At 42.4% G+C, this 16,662-nt stretch overlaps 1 protein-coding gene across 1 annotated transcript; it reads right to left on the bottom strand.

The window, feature by feature from the left end:
• Nucleotides 1-10,217: 10,217 nt before the first annotated feature.
• On the bottom strand, nt 10,218-13,602 carry si:dkey-174i8.1 (arylsulfatase I). Its single transcript, XM_044046313.1, has 3 exons — nt 13,313-13,602; nt 12,344-12,676; nt 10,218-12,186 (listed from the first exon to the last, which is right to left on the bottom strand). The coding sequence occupies exons 1-3, from the start codon at nt 13,600-13,602 to the stop codon at nt 11,100-11,102; spliced, it is 1,710 nt and encodes a 569-aa protein (XP_043902248.1). The 3' UTR covers nt 10,218-11,099.
• Between the last annotated feature and the right edge of the window lie 3,060 nt (nt 13,603-16,662).

The following is a 16,662-nucleotide window of genomic DNA, read 5'->3' as shown; positions in this document are numbered from 1 at the left end:
CTTCATACATAATCTGGAGTTCACGTGAGTATATGGATACAGTACAGTACAGTACAGTACAGTAACAAGTCTTATGGGTGTCAGCAGGTTGCACAGTACAGAATAACTGCGTCATCTAAATCCAACAATTCTTTCACATCATGTGACTCACAATTTCTAACCATCATGTATTCACTCCATCATGCATCTCATCAAATCAGCACAGTACAGACAATTACCAACAATTCCCATAATGTAATAATGTATTAATACATTATTAAACTATTCAGTTCATATCTGCGTGAAACCAAAGTATTATTCATTACCATATTTAATTCAGTCATATTGTAAGTTGGTTGCTGCTCAAACCAGAAATAACGTCAGAGTGAGACCTCTTTCTGTGTTCTCGTCTCTGGCAGTGAAGGTAGAGGAAGGATGAAGCCACGCGAGATCTTTTCTGCGGCGCCACGAGCTACAGATCCAGGCTCAGTTCCACCATCACCCTTTCACCACTTTAACATGTGTACACTATGCAATGGAGCTGACTCCAGAGCAGCTGATAGGAGCAGGATCCTCCGTGGACCAAGTGATGCCGCAATATTTTAATATTGGCACAAAGAAATGAGGCACGATTTCGTGATTTTCATTTCATAAACTGCGCCACCCAAACAAACAGCATTCTCAATATCTGAAATCTTTTCAGATATTATATAGATTTTCTTGCTCTCCAACAGTTTTTTGATCTCCACACTTTATACAATCAACAATAAATAAATAAATACAATTAAAAAGCACTTCTTTTTAAACATTCTTCAGTTATTGTCAAATGTTTTACAAACCCGTGCAATCAAAACAACACACTTTCATAAGTTATGCATTCTTTTCAAAAAAGCTGCAATCATTTAAAAGCTATTTCCACAATAAATTAAATAAAAAATAAAATGAACACAGAAAGGAAAAAAACAGGTAAATCTCTTCAAACACAAACAAAACTAGAAATACAAAAATATGACTTTGGTTTGTAAAAAAGCTACATTTTAATTAAATTTAATAACAATAACACATACTACTTTGAATCAAACAGATGTTTCTGCAGCGGTTTTAAAATAAGGTAATAAATCAAATAAAAATGAAATAATAAAAAGACTACTTTAAAAAGGTATTTATAGTGTGACTGCTGCTGCTGCTGATTTCTGTGTCTCATTACTCGTTGTCCCCTCAAATTTTCCCACGATTGCAGTCACCTGATGAATCACCTTCCTCCACAGCTGTTTTCAGTTCATTCCTTCACTATAAATAGAAAGCTGCTCACCCTCTCCTGTTTGCCAGATATTTAATTTTGCTTTGAAGCTATTTTAGTCCTGCCATTTGTTGGCTCAGTCACAGTTTGTAACCTTGCCAAAACGTTCTGCTTTTAAAATATTTCCTCTTCTGCCTCTGTGTCTTTATCTGTGTCCTATTTCCTGCCATTTTGATCCATTTATCATCCATTCATCATCTGTACTGCTCGTGCTCTGCGGGTTCTGTGAGGAAATGGAGCCAATCGAGGCAGACATTTGATCAGAGGCAGGGTTCACTGTGGTCAACATATACAGCATAGTCGTGTATTTAGAATCTTCAATTAAAATAATGTCTTTGGACGGTGGGAGGAAAATCCACAGATACAAGGGGGGAAAAAAGCACTTTCTTGATAAAAGACATGATTGAAACTCACTGCAATTGACAGTGTTTTCTTAATAAGCTCAGTATGTTCACGAAGTATAAATGTAAGCAAGTGCATCTCCTTTTCTCCTGCTGTCCTCTCCGCCTCGCCTCTGATCTGTAAGTGAATATGTGGAGCAATGTTTGGAGACCTTTCCTGGCAATTAATGAGTGTTTGCAGTGAGTACAGGAGCAGCGCAACCAGTTTCTGCCATAATTACAGTGAGCCGCTCTGATATGAAAGCCTAATTAGTGAGGGTGCAGAGGTACTGTCGTATTAATTGCTGAATTGCTGTGTTCTTCTGTGATGTGCCTGTCAGAAGAGTCTTGGACAGGCTGAACAAAGGCAGATCTGAAGGGTGGGCGGTGACGCTGGAGGACAGAGCTGCACTTTCCAACCTTTCAGGCTCGTGAGCCATAAGGCAATATCTGCTCGCAAATGTTAACCACGACCAAAAAACAAAAATCAACATAGTCTCAGTTTGGAAAGCTGTATTCTCTTGAATGGCATCAGTAAAAAGGAATCTGTATGTATGAACATGAGTTCATACATACAACTTAAATCCATCCATTATCAAAATAATTAAGGAAAACTTGTTTAGATATGAAAATAAACAAACAAGCCGTAAGATCAGGCAGCTAGAAGCTACAAAAAACGGCATATGAAAAAGCCAGCTGGAGGTACGTGGTTTACACAGAGACAAGTGAAACCTTTTGCGTGAGTATAAAGTGACAACTTAGTATGACTCATTCACTTGTGTTGAGCTACAATTATCAGGTGTCGAGCGAGGGAGTGTAATCAGGCTTTAGAGGTTATTAAAAACCTGCTGTCATTGTGGCATGTCTGCTGCAGTCACAGCCGACCTGTGCACTCTTAAAAAAAGTGAACACAACATTTTCTCTATTGTTAATCCTCTCATCACCTCAGAGACACCTAAGTACCCACTGTTGCGGTGGACCAGCGGGTTTCAGTAGTGATACAGGTCACAGGATCTGAAGTGAGGAGGTCAGAAACTTTTAAAGATGCAGTGCGTAACTCTGAAATACACAATCGCCTCCAACATTCAAACTGTTGTGCTGATAAAGCCTATCAGCTCCACATGACTGTCTGTGTTTCTCACTATAGCAGTGTTCTGTTTTCATGCAGCCCGGCAACATCCCCACGCCACACACAGGAAGTAGAGGCAATAGCATGGTTAACGCCAGACTGCAACTCAGTCTCATTTGACATTTCGCATGAGTTTAGAAAGGGTGTAGTCACCTCCCACTTTCAAGAGGTGTGACCAACGGACACAGAGTAGATGAAAACCATGGTCGCCATGTTTGAAGTATTGTATACAAAAGCTGCAAGATATCACTTCTCTGTTGTTACTGCATTAAGCCGGCCTCTAGCACACCAGGGGTTTGTGAGTGGTCCCCCCTTTTTAAGGACATTTTTAGGAGAGTTTAGGGGAGACGTTGGCTAAAACTACGTCCTTGCCAGACATGTCTGCAGAGCAAAAAATGAGATTCACCCAGGCTATAGTGGCAAGACACAACAGCTACATAGAGCAAAGTGAAACAGTTGCACATAGTTTCACAAATGGACTATTCTGCTAGAAATGAACCTGCACATTCAGTGGAACTTTGCAATTGTATTTGTTAATCATGATCTCGATTGACTACATGCATGTCTGTTCCAGCACCACACGGCTTCAAGTCTCCTGGATGAAGTCTGGACAAGTAACACTTCTGTTAAACAGAATGAGATGTAAAACAATCCTAAGTGCTAGTGAACTCCTCCTCCCTGAGCCAAGCCTACACCCGACTGCATACCTTTGCAAAAGACTGTGTTCAAGTGGGCTCCTACCTTCACCAACGTTCCGCTGATCTATGCCCACGACGTCTCCAGAAGGCTTAGCAGTAGATTCTGGTGTCTCAGAACCACCCTCCTCTCTGTCTGTCTGTCCAACCAGTCTATTTGCGAGACCATCTCTTCAGCCATAGGGACTGGCTTCTCTGCTCCGCCACTGTCTCTTTGATTGCCTTAGGGCTTTACCACATCATCTTTACTGTGGCTGTCTTTACGAAACCCCAGCACCCGATTTCCACGCTGCAGATCTTCACGGCCCAGCCTCGCTGTTCTGCCACCTCTGCGAGATCTGTATAGCGCAGTTTTTTCCCTTCAAAGGCTTCATGCACAGCGTCCTCCCAAAGAACTATGAATTCAATCATGTAAGCTCTGGAGTGCTTGGACCAAAAGACGAGGTCAGGCCTCAGGTTGGTGATTGCAATCTCTGGTGAAATCGTTGTCATTGGCCCACGTCCACCAGCATCTGCCAATCTCGGGCTGCCTCTAGTTCTTCCATTCTGGTCCTTGGTTGGACTTTATGCTGTCCTTGTTTCCCCTCCTGGACAAACGCTACAGGCACGCTAGAGGTGGTTCTTCTCGCTAGAGGTGGTTCTTCTCGCTAGAGGTGGTTCTTCTTGGTTCTTCTAGATTCTCTCAGAGGTGGTTCTTCTAGAGGTGGTCCTAGGTGGTTCTACCACTAGAGGTGGTTCTTCTCAGAGGTGGTTCTCGCTAGAGGTGGTTCTTCTCTCTAGAGGTGGTTCTTCCTAGAGGTGGTTCTTCTGAGGTGGTTCTTCTCTCTCTAGAGGTGGTTCTTCTTGCTAGAGGTGGTTCTTCTCACTAGAGGTGGTTCTTCTCTCTAGAGGTGGTTCTTCTCACTAGAGGTGGTTCTTCCAAGGTAGCTGACAGGCATTTGAGCAGATATATAACACATAACTTACAAAAGTACTGTAGAAAAAAACAGAAATCAAATGCCTTGTGTTGTTTTTGTAATTATTCAGAAGTCCACCGTGGGCGCTTTAAATACCGAAAGAAGCTATTTTGCATGACTACATGAGTACTTTTACTTTTGGGAAGAGCGCTTTGTTAATAAAACTGAACAGGTATTTAAAGTAGTCTTTCATTGTGCAGTACGAAGCTGAACAGCAGCAGCCAAAAGAGAGAGACTCACTCTCCAAGAATGCTCTGGGTATCTTTGTAGATCTTCCCTCACGCTGAACTATGACACCACAGGACACTTAATGGTTTTTGACATGTGTGCGTGTGTGTTTTATCTCAGGGAGAGACCACCTGAGTCGTTCCCCAGCATGATCTATCTGCTGCTGAGCTGCACTGACACTAGCTCTTTGAGGTCTGGGTTTGTCATTCAGTAAATCTAAAATCTTAACCTTAACAGTTTCTTTAGGAACGGTCTGTCACGTCCAGTACATTAAAGTGGATCTACTGTCTTTCTTTGTCAATTACTGATTCACCACGTTGCCCCAGGTAAGCATCTCACACAACATCAGGGCTATTTCACTGCTTAATGGGCTGCAATTTATGATGCTATAGACTTGAGTGAATGTGTCCCAGACGACTCATTGATATCACTCTGTCTCACTGAGTGAGTGTTGAGAAATGGCTGCAGTGAGGAACGGGTTATCCATGTTCTACTGTGATGTGACTAATTTAATGGTGAACTAGCATTTTGAAATCATTTTTAGTATTGAAATCGAGTTTAGTATTTTTGGCAGAGTTTGTCCACTGCACATCCACCTACATGTGACATCACAAACCTATGGGACAATACTAGCTGTCAGTCAATGTGTCCATGTGTCATCCTTCTCCAACAGTGTCAGGGTCTTCCAACACTGTAGACAGATGCCTTTCATTAATATTTTAACATGACATTAGTAGTAGATTACCATCAGCTCTGTAGCACCTCCTCTTTCACTGTCTGGTCCTTGTGGTAAAAAAGGTTGGGAACACCTCATCAATTTGATGCTAAATGGGACCATGTTTTTTTTTTTTAAAAATGCACCACTTTACATACAAACAGACTACTTCTGCAACCAGGCTCTTGGCTTCACTTTATACATGTACTGTATATTATTTGTCTTTTAGTTTTGCTTTGATTTGTCTTTGGTGTTCAACCGGAAAGTTACATTTAAAGTTGCAGTGTGTAATTCATGGGATTTTTGTAGTTGTTGATGGGATTTTGTGAACAGAAAAAAAAAAACAACTATATATTATATTACTTGTTCCCTGCGTCCTTCATCTGAAAACAAAAAAAACCTGTCATGCAAAACTCAGATCTGACTGATGGCGTCGTTGTGTGCATGCAGTGGTGGTGCAGGGGCAAGTGGAGTCAATAAGCATTTATTCCATCTACTAACTGCTAAGCAGAGATTATTGAGCAGTAAAATTCACACCTGAAACTCTGTCGTGACATAAAATGCACCACTTCCTGTGCACGGTGTGAGAATGTCACTGAGTGACACAGGATCCAAGCAGTGGTATACTGAGAAACACAGTCAGTGCATTTACATGCATGTTAATGGTCCGATTTTAGTCAGACTGAGACAATATTTCGGTTTTCTTAATGTCATGTAAACACATTAGTCCCACTAAAATCGAGCTAGTCTTAGTCAGACTAACATACCTGGATAACGCGATTCATAATCCAATTACTCCTGCATGTATACGCTTAGTCGGACTGGAGTCAGACTTGGCGTTCTGCGGATGCATCCAAATTTCCTCCCTGGTCTTTGACCTGGAAGTAGAAGGAAAAACACGTATAAACTGCAGTAGGTACCGTTGCCATAGACAGCGGTGTCTTTCTTTGGACAGCACAGCAACCACAAGAGTTATGCTCCATCTAGCTGTATCATAATTAACATGTACAGCAGGTATAAAGGTCAACAGGAAACGGATTAAGTATGCTCAAGCTTATAGAGAGATACAGCACCACCTACGGAGGTGGAGTCAGACGTACACGGTCAATAAATAGATTTAGACTCAATAAGTTGTCCGATTGCCTGTCTTAGTCAGACTACGGTTGTAGCTCAATTAAAATGTGGATGTAAACGTACTGAGTGAGTGTCGTGTGGAGATGATCGACTGAATCAGCAATTGTTTAAACATGACAAACATCCATCCATTTTCTACCACTTTATCCTGCACAGGAGGGTCATGGGGGGTGCTGTGCCAATGTCAGCTGACATAGGGCATAGGTTGAACAACCATTCACTCTCACACCTACGGTCAATTTAGAGTGTCTAATCGACCTAATACAAAGATTTATTTTTATATTAGTTACTACAGTCTTAAAACACTATAGTTCTCGTGCTTGATGTCACAACTTCACCAAAAATCTGAAGACGTGAAGTTGCCCCTTACCCTCAACTGGTTCTCGAACAGTAGCTCCCACCCACACACTGAGTAGCACGGTGTGTGTGTGTTTGTGCGACACCTCCTCCATGATTTATATAATCTGACGCTGCCTTATTTCTGCGGGCAATGACAGTGTACTGGGAATCAGATGTGTGGGCATCTAACCATTGTCTTCACCAGTTTCTCACATGTACACGACTGTGAAGGTCTCCAAGCAACATTGTTACTACGAAGGCAAAGCAGTCTCATCACATCTCATCATTGCAGTCTGCTTTTGTGTGTGCGCGTGCACACACGCACGTGCGCACACACACAGGAAGTGAGCCAAGTTCCTTAGGCTTCAATGCTCCTAGGAGTGATACCATGAATTCTGTGCAGATGGATATTTATTGAGAATAGAAAGCCTCCAGTTATTTGATTGCCAGTATTTTCCATAGTAATGACTGCCACAGAAAGGGTTTGAGTTTCTTTAAGTGTTTGTAAAATAAAATAATATACAAAATAACCCTGTTGAGGAAACACAAAGCAAATGTTCTTCTTAAAAATGTCTTCATTTTGATGAATATCAATGGATAAAGTAATTTGGAAAGCCGAAGCTTCATATTGGCTTCAGATGAAGTTTAAATGTTGGCAGTGAACAAGGACGTAGGATGTGAAAAAAAAAAAGATGAACAATAGCCCTTTGTCAGAGCAGTTACTGGGTTTTTGCATGAAATAATGAAGGCTCTGTTGTATTTTGAGAGAGGAGTTTAATTATGTCATTTAACTATGTAATGGAATATAAACCACAGTATCTGACAGAGTGGAATTCCTTTTTTCATGGCAGCATTCGATTAAAGGTAACAAGACCAAAAAAAGTCATTGGGATTCATCATTTTAGAATGTCTATGGCAAATGTGAGCAATCCAAAAGTTGTTTTATTTATTCTGGACCACAGTGGTGGACATTACCAATCTTACAGCTGCTTATAATTTAATATAACAGCACAACTTCTAAAAAAAACAAAACAATACTCACTAAAATAGTCCTTAGGAAATGTACGGCTTAGTCACATACAAGTAACTGTCCACTTTCTTTTTTATTAGACTTTTTTAAGACTTTCATCTTCATTAAAAACTAGCAGAGTTGCCCGAGAGCCACAAGGGAAGTCGGAAAATATTTGCAACAAAGAAAAACAAGATTGATCATGTCATTAATTCATTGTTTACCTCTCTGTCCTCCACATGGGGTCATGGGGGGCAACTGGAGCGAATCCCAGGTGACACAGGGGGAACGGTGGGGTCAGGTCACCAGTCCATTGCAGGGCCACAAAGAGACCAACGACCATTCACTCTAGATTACATCACAAAAGTTTATTTTTTTTTAATAAAACAATTAGCCAGTTATTGCATCTCAGGCATGTCTCATGCAGCTCCGCCTCCCCTGGGAAACTCTCTCTTCCCTCCTCCGCTCTTTTTATTTTAACTGTATGCCGCAGAGCTCTGAGCAAAACACGGACACCATTTCTAACTCGGTCTTTCAAATGAGGACAAACATGAGAGTAGGATGAAGAACAAAATGAGAAAGACAAGGGAGGGGGCTGGTTTGCAGAGGGAATGAGGAAAGAGCTGAGGGATAAATGGAAGAAGAGTGACATCAGGGAGGAGGAGAAGGAGGAGGAGGAGGAGGAGGCAAATGTGAGAGCTGACCAGAGGGGTAAGAGATGGTGAAGAAATACAGATGAATATTCATTACGAGGCCACTGGGGACAAAAGTACAGTTATGTTGCTGCTGTGTGTGGTATTGCTGCTGACACTCTCATCCAGGAGGACATTTACATCTACACTGTACACCACTGAAGGTGTTTACTGTGGAACAGGCTGGGTGAGACCGAGCAGAACCAGCACTGACTCATTCCTGTCAGGCTTCAGCAGCAGCACGGCGGCGGCTTCACCGGCAGGCAGATGCATCACACCTAATCAGACAGCATGAGGCGTCGCCGGCCCAGTACCCCAAAGAATTACACCCTATTAGGTGGTTCTGCAGCTTATGATTTAGCTTCTTGAAAATGTTCACTGCAGACTCTGGATGTAGTGTGTACTCTCACTGAACACATGGCTGCCAGTGGGGGCACTTAATTAAAGACTCACCTCACCAAGAAATCTAGGCTTGCTTAAGTCTATGATACCTTAACAATATGTCAACCGAAGATTTTTGTCTCTCTTTGTGAAGTTCTGTTCCATCCTTTGTTTGAATTTACCTAAGTAACCCAAAATTACCAAATTAAGCAGCAGTAGACCCGCAGCTCCTTTGATCCCACAAGCTAAAAATTTTCTCTATGGACTTAGGAGGAGAGTGGGTGGTTTACAAAGCTCACTTTCCCGTCTGAAAATGCTGCCTTACTTTAAAAAAAAGAGAGAGAAACAAACCTTGACTTAAGTTGTCATAGACTTAAGCAGGCATACATTTTTATCAAGTTGCTAAAACCTGTTTTTCCTCAGGCCCTGACTGGCAGCTGTGGTTCCTGATGACATGAGCTGTCAGTGGAGACATTTTTTCAATACCTCATATAACAGTAGCAGTATAGTTCAAATCCCTTTAACACAGTCACATACAAAATGACTGGATGATACTGAATGTAGATATTACTTAACAGGTCATGTCTCTACCTGGCTCACTTATACCAAATCACAGTGTTTTATAACACAGTGATAGTGAGTTAAATATCATTTCAAATGACACAAATTCACAAATTCAAATGACTACAGGGTCTGGACATCATGAGTCAGTCACAGGTCTCTTAAAGTGAGTCTGCGCAACCCTGAAGACCAGAGGAACAAGGTCAAGTTTGACAAAGACAACTGCTCCGGGTTCTTGATGTCATCCTCAAAGGGTCGTCACTGACGATCAGGGCAGGAGAGATAGTGAGGTCATCCTCCGTCCATGTTTTCTGGCCTTGTTTCCACAGGCACGCACACTACCTCCATTTGCATTAATCAAAGTGTCTGTCGGTACAGGCAGTACATGACACACACGTTAATCCTGATGTAGACCAACGACAGCCCAGAGTCATGGTGCCATGGCACTGAGAGTGAATCAGCTTGCTCAGTCAGCTGCGCTGCCTGTCAGGCTGCCTATTTATCTGCCGACCTTCAGTGTGTGATCATGGCGGGCATTTTATTTCGTCTCCTCCTCTTTTTCTTTTACTCCTGGTTAAGGTGCCACTATAAGTCATATTATTCATCATTCATCATTTAGCAGACGTTTTTGTCCAAAGCGACTTACAATGGTATGAGTACAATCAGCCAGGGGTGGAGTCGAACTTGCGACCATTGCGACCATGATGTCTTTCGCACAGGGTACTGGTCTTAACCACTTGTGTACATGTATGAAGAACATAATAAACTTTGTAGTGTTGAAGTAACACTAAAAGAGTCAACTAAACACCAGTTCCAATTAGGACCATAAAAAAACATTTAAATGAGTTTAATTTAACATCAAAGAGGTTAATGTAATACTAAGGACGCGTATATTACACAGCTCAACAAGGGAACAGGTTGACTCTCACAGTATCTCAATAAGCAGTGTCACTTTAGACATTTTGCAGTGTGGTTACTGGTTTCTAATGCCTTGTTTTTATAGTGTTTGTTGTTTTAGATTTTAATGTCAGGTCTTGGCTAGATTTTAATGTATTCTTAATTGTTTGTGTTGTATTACTAATTCTTTAGGGAAGGTGCAACATGCATATTTTTTTGTTCTGTTACTTATATTATGTGTCCTTTATAAGCCGTTTTTTGTCTCTGTTGTGCTGTGTGTTATTCTGCAGCTGTCGAAGCACTTTTGCCCATGAAACGTTTACCTGTGGGGACAATAAAGTATATATGACCGACTGATTGACAATTACAACACCCACACTAATTGGTCCCAAACAGTACTGGTGTTAAATCCACTTGTTTAGTGATACTTAGTGCTACTTTAAACACACATTTAACTGTGTAGACGTGTGCAATTGTCTTTTCATGTGCAAAACAAAGGGAAGCACATCCCCCTGTGAACAACTGGCTCTATTCTTCTCCCCTCCATCTCTCATTTCCTCTCCATGACAGCAGATGTGTTTGCCTCATCTCTGAGTGTATTGATTCATAATAACCACTTTAAGGTGCCTTCAGATGTGTTCAAATGACACATGTTATATGAGGATCGCCAAAGAGTTTCTAATTAAGGTTGCTAGATGAAAACATTAGATAAACAGGGTTTTCCTCTCTAGACGTGAGCCCACCTTTTTGAAGAGGGCTTTTAATTTGCATAGTTTACAGTGCTTAACCTTCATCATCCTTTCTTTCCTGCCATTCTCCTCTACCATATTCCCCTGCTCTCCCTCCAGGCCCAGCCAGGGCCTCCACACTCCTCCATGGAGGTCAGGGTCAGCCATAGGATCATCTGGTGGATTCATGGCCATCACAGCTGTCTGGTTGTACTCTGCCAACCTGGTCAGCAGATGTTTCACTATCAGAGGACGAGCGTCCGCTAGGTCTGACCTCTCATATGGGTCAGAGGTGATGTTGAACAGCCAAACTGACTTCCCTAGCTCCCTGCGCCCTTTCTCGAGTCTCTTCCACCGCTCTGGACCGACAGGAAGAGCCTGTGGTGGTATCCAGTCCCCGTCACCTACATTTCCTGTTAACAGCTTCCAGTCCCCGGCCCTTATCGCAGCCCTCACGGCTGTGTCCCAGATCCCAAACCCATTGCGTACCAATGCTTTTTCATATGGCTCTCCAGGCTTCCTGGAGATTGGGTCAATGTTGAAAAGGATTTCAGTTCGAGGACAGGGGAGCCCCTCGCTGATGGTGCTCCACACATTGTGACCATCAAGGCCACGGTTGGACTGCAGGGCCCCGGCCAGCCCGAGTAATGTGGGATACCAGTCAGAAACATGGATCATCTCCCGGCTGATCACACCCTTCTTCTTCAGGAGGGGACTATGGACAAAGCCCACAGCACGGATGCCTCCTTCCCAGTAGGTCCCTTTGCCACCTCTCAGTGGCCAATTACTGCCTCCAGAGAGTGGCTGCCCGCCATTATCTGATGAGTAAATCACTACTGAGTTTTCATAAAACCCACTGGTCTTAAGTTGTTGGACTACTTCTCCAACACCGCTATCCAGACAACTCAGCATGGCTGCATAGTGGCGCCTGAGCCGGTTTCCCTGGGAGTCATAAAGGTGGAGAAAATGATCCGGTACCTGTAAAGGTGTATGAGCAGCCTGAAGGGACAGGTAGAGGAAGAGGGGCTTACTGGGGTCATGGCTCCTCAGTATCTGCTTCACTCTGGTGGGACAGAGGGAACACATTGTAAGGTTTTTAAAAGTTTCTCTCTCTCAATATATGGGGTCTATAACTATTAAACATGAACATATGACTAATGGTATCAACAACTACAAATAACATCATCACTGCAGCTTTAATGTATGCCTCCATGCCTCACCTCTCTATGTAAAGCAGCGTGGAGTAGTTGCCGGTCATCTCCCAGGCAGGCCTGTCTCCGTCATGCAAGTCAAATCCACAGGCTTCCGCCCCATCGCAGCTCCGATAGGAGAAGTGGTCTCCGCTGCCAGTGAGCGTGCCCAGGAAACTCTGAAAGCCACGTCCTGTGGGAAGGCAGCTTGGCCTGCAGAAGCCCAGGTGCCATTTACCCACCATGTGTGTGGCGTATCCAGTCTCGAGCAGACGCTCTGGCAGGGTGGCAACATGCGGGGGCAAGCAGAGCGGCTGACGCGGTCGGATGATTGAATGTTGGAGTCCAGTGTGAATTTGGTAGCTGCCTCAATAGGAGAGTGAGGAAAAAGAAAAAAGAAGCAGTGCCTTGGTGAGATCTATACATTAACACGGAAATGGGAAATTCAACAGATGCTTTAGGAAACATCGCACGCGGATAATCTCAAACATCACTATTCAAAATGCTCAGTGATTGGAAGAGGTTGTGATAATGAGGTCTTCTTCAGTCTTTAATTGTAAGCAAATGTTTTTCAAACACCTTATCCCTTAAATGTTTATATTTCCTTAGAAAATGTAATCAGTCTACGATATCTATTCGGTGGTCAGAAAACTTCTGTATCAGGTCAGGGCATCTTCAGTTGGATGGTTATTCACAGACAATAGGTCTGTTAAATAGTGTGTTTTACTCTGGATTTGCACTTTAAAATAGATGCTTATTTTAGCTTTGACATTGTTATTGATATAATGATGTGAGACAGTTACCACGTCCCCAATGAGGACGTTGAAGAAGTTAAAATCCACATCGTTTCTGCATTTGTCCCAGAATCTTATCTCAATCAAAACAACGAAAATCATTTCTTCTTTGTGTATTTGAAAATAACAAAAGCCTGTCCACAGTATAAATTAAATGAGAAATGACGGATCAGGACAATGATGTACTGAGGAGGAAAGTACTCACCGGCCTGTCATCAGTTGACTGCGAGAAGGTGAGCAGATTGGCTGGACATAATAATTTTCCAGTTTCACTCCCTCTGCTGCGAGTTGGTCCAGCACAGGAGTGTGGATATCTGAGCCATGGTAGCCAATGTCTCCATAACCCTGGTCGTCCACCATGATAAAGATAAGGTGAGGAGGCCCGGGCCCATTCACAGCTTCTGTGCCATTTGATGCTTCACCCAGGCAGCAGAGCAAGGTCACCCAGGCGACCTGGAAAAGCACTGAGCACATTCCTCCCCTCATCTCTGTCATCGCCCCGAAGTGAATATCTACTTAAGCCTGACTTTGTCTGGACTGTATTTCATGTCCTGTTTGTTCAATTAATCTGAAGCCAGTTCACCTCAGCAAAAAAAGGTGCAGATCTTTGTGACCATGAAGCTCATCGAAAAGTCTTATCTGTCCACAAGGATTGAGTTGTCATCTGTTTCTGGGGCTTATTATTGGTTTTGTGAGCTGTGCCAGCTGCTGTGGTGGGTGGAGAAAAACTAAGATGGAAAAGAAGTCGGTAGAAGTGTGTGTGTCTATTTCACTTGCCCTGGTCTTCCCAGCCATTGCATGAGGCCCCTCGGAGTACAGAGGAATGTAGCATGGTACTGTAAGAGGGGAGCTTCACACACACAGTAATCTTCTTCTTGCAGCTCTTCTTGTAAGGACTCTGCATCAACACTAATTTGGACAGCTTTGGCAAACCCTTGACCTCAACAGCTGACATCTGTTCAAGACTAAACTCAGTGGACAGTTGGGGAATGTGATGCATAAAAGAAACACCAATACACTAATAAAAAAAACACATCCTGCTTACTTTTGGAGAGATGGTGATTTTCTAAGCCTCCAAGCAATGCATGGTTCAACTCAACCAAATAATGAATAAAACAACACAATAAAACAATGTTTATCTTTCCTTGTAACGTTTACCTGTGAGATGAATTCAAAAGCAAAACAACAGCTGACAATACAAATGGTATTGGCAGGGATGAGAAGAGATACAACAGGTGCATCAGTCAATATAAAAAAAAAGCTCTCAAACTTCCCCCTCAACATAACAGATGGTTCTTTTCTGCAGTAAAGTATTTGGCCAAAGTATTCCTTTCACTTTTCATTTACACTGCAAACAATAACCTTTTTTGTTTCTTGGAGGAAACATGACAGGGAAAAAGAATTGCGATTAATCCTTCAATAGTAAATCATATTCCATCAGCTGAGAAAATCAGTAAAACCACAGAGAAATAAAATAGCTGCAGAGCAGCGCATGTAGTGAAATGATATGCTTGTAATATGCACGTAATTGTCTTTGCAGTAAGATCAACAAAATTATAAAATCACTACAACTGAACGTAGTGCTCATTAAAAAGGTAGCTAGTAAATACAAAACCTCACATCTGGTGATAAACATACAACCTATAATTCAAAAACACTCACCCAACATTTCAACTGAATATTGTACTGCCATCTTTCCCCTCCCTGCAGAAACAGCAACCTGTGTGCTCTGTATTGCTGCTACATTACTGCTATTCGTTCTGGCAGTCACTCCCATCAAAGTACTTTTATGACCACAACAGCTTTATCCCACTTTGATCCCCCATACTGCATAATTCAGACTATACTCTAAATCTCTAATGAAAATAAAAGAAACCCTGCGATCCGTCTTTTGAAGCTTGATAATGCTCAATTAATAGAGCCACCTGATGACAATTACCGCCCGTGCATTGAAACGAATCTGGAGTATGGAGCAGCATCCGGTGTTGTGATGAGAATGTATCGACCGCAAGGCTCTTATCCCTCACCTCGCTGCCATTTTCTACCCATAATGCTGAGAGAAAATCAATGCTTCAGATACAAGTCCATTTCTTACATCGTAGAAGGAAAGTCATGTTGCCTCGCCCTGTGGGAAATTTCACAGGGTTTTTGCCAAAGAGTAAGAGTGAAGCATATGCCGGGGAGATTGAGATCTATGGTTGGAAGTGACGGTGAGGTAAGAATGATGCTAAAAGGGATGGGAGGGGTGATATAATTGGTGGCAAATGTGGGCCGCACGAAAATGAATACTAAACGAAAAGGACGGGTTACGGTGCAGGGGGACAAGAAGGGATAATATCGAGACTGAGCAATAACGTGCACATGGGAAAAGTAAAGTGTCTCTGTCTGAGAGAAAGGACAACATAAACAAAGTGGCATAAAAGGAGCAGTCACTTTGTCTTGCTGTGTATGTGTGTCTGGGTCTCCTGGTGCAGCCATCAACGTGCCTCTGGGAAACGCAGGGCGACATGAACTCCATTTTACTGCTGAGTGGGAGGGAGAGGGGGAGGCTGTAAAATGGAAAGTGACAAATGACTTCTTGAAAACGAGAGGGGGGTAAGGAATTATGGTCTTCTATTATCAAAACCTCTGCGTTCCTTTGTTTTCTTTACCCTCCAGGAGATTGCCATCCATCCACTTCATATTTTTGTGGATTCAAATTCCAAAAATCATGGATTTACATCTCCTTGCTCACTTTTGTGCCTTTTCTGAGAGATGACCACTGGATCAGCTCAAAGAAGAAAGAAAGAAATTCATTAATTGGAAAACACTCATACCATGAAACGCATGCAGAAAATGTGGAGAACAGACAAAATCAGAGGCTGATGAATTCAGATCTATTGCAAGTGAAAGTATGATGTGTCACTGGTTATCTTTGTGGACAATTTAAAAAAATATATACGATTAGGGATTCATTTTCCGAAGGGAACAAAAGCTGTGTCCCGAGTGGTTAAGAAAAAAATTTATATAGTGTATAATTCAGACCCATAATTATTTAATTAAACAAAGTAAAATATAAAGCAAGAATTCTTTTTTAAAAAGACTTCAAACATTATTGTATGCGGCCGTAAAGGAGCTCCATATTTTCCAGGCACACAGTTCACTGTATGATCAGCTACCACTTTTCCTCCAATGCAACAAAGTGGAAATGCAACTTACAGCCTGTGTAATAAATTGTTTGATTGTGTGTGTGTGTGTGTGCATGTGTGCGTGTGTGAAAAGGCAGTGGTGCAAAGAAGAAGAGAGGGTGTGATTTATTCATGATGAAAAATAAGTGACTCACTCGATCTGGAGCCACTTTGTTGAGCTATAAGTGTGTGCACGTATATTAAGGACCTTGTCGGGACCAGTAGTCCTAATGGAGACCAAAACCTGGTCCTGATATGGCAGAACGTCATTTCTGAGGAACTGGTTGAGTTCAGGGCTGAGATTTGAGGTTAAGGTTAGGCTTAAGCATTAACTGGTTATGGTGAAGGTTAGGGATGAGGCCTTGGGATGTCAAAATGAATGGAAGTC

The sequence above is a fragment of the Solea senegalensis genome, linkage group LG15 (genome assembly GCF_019176455.1).
Source record: "Solea senegalensis isolate Sse05_10M linkage group LG15, IFAPA_SoseM_1, whole genome shotgun sequence".
Lineage (NCBI taxonomy): Eukaryota > Metazoa > Chordata > Actinopteri > Pleuronectiformes > Soleidae > Solea > Solea senegalensis.
Note: the sequence above shows the minus strand (reverse complement) of the source record. Positions and strands in the feature narration are given on the sequence as shown.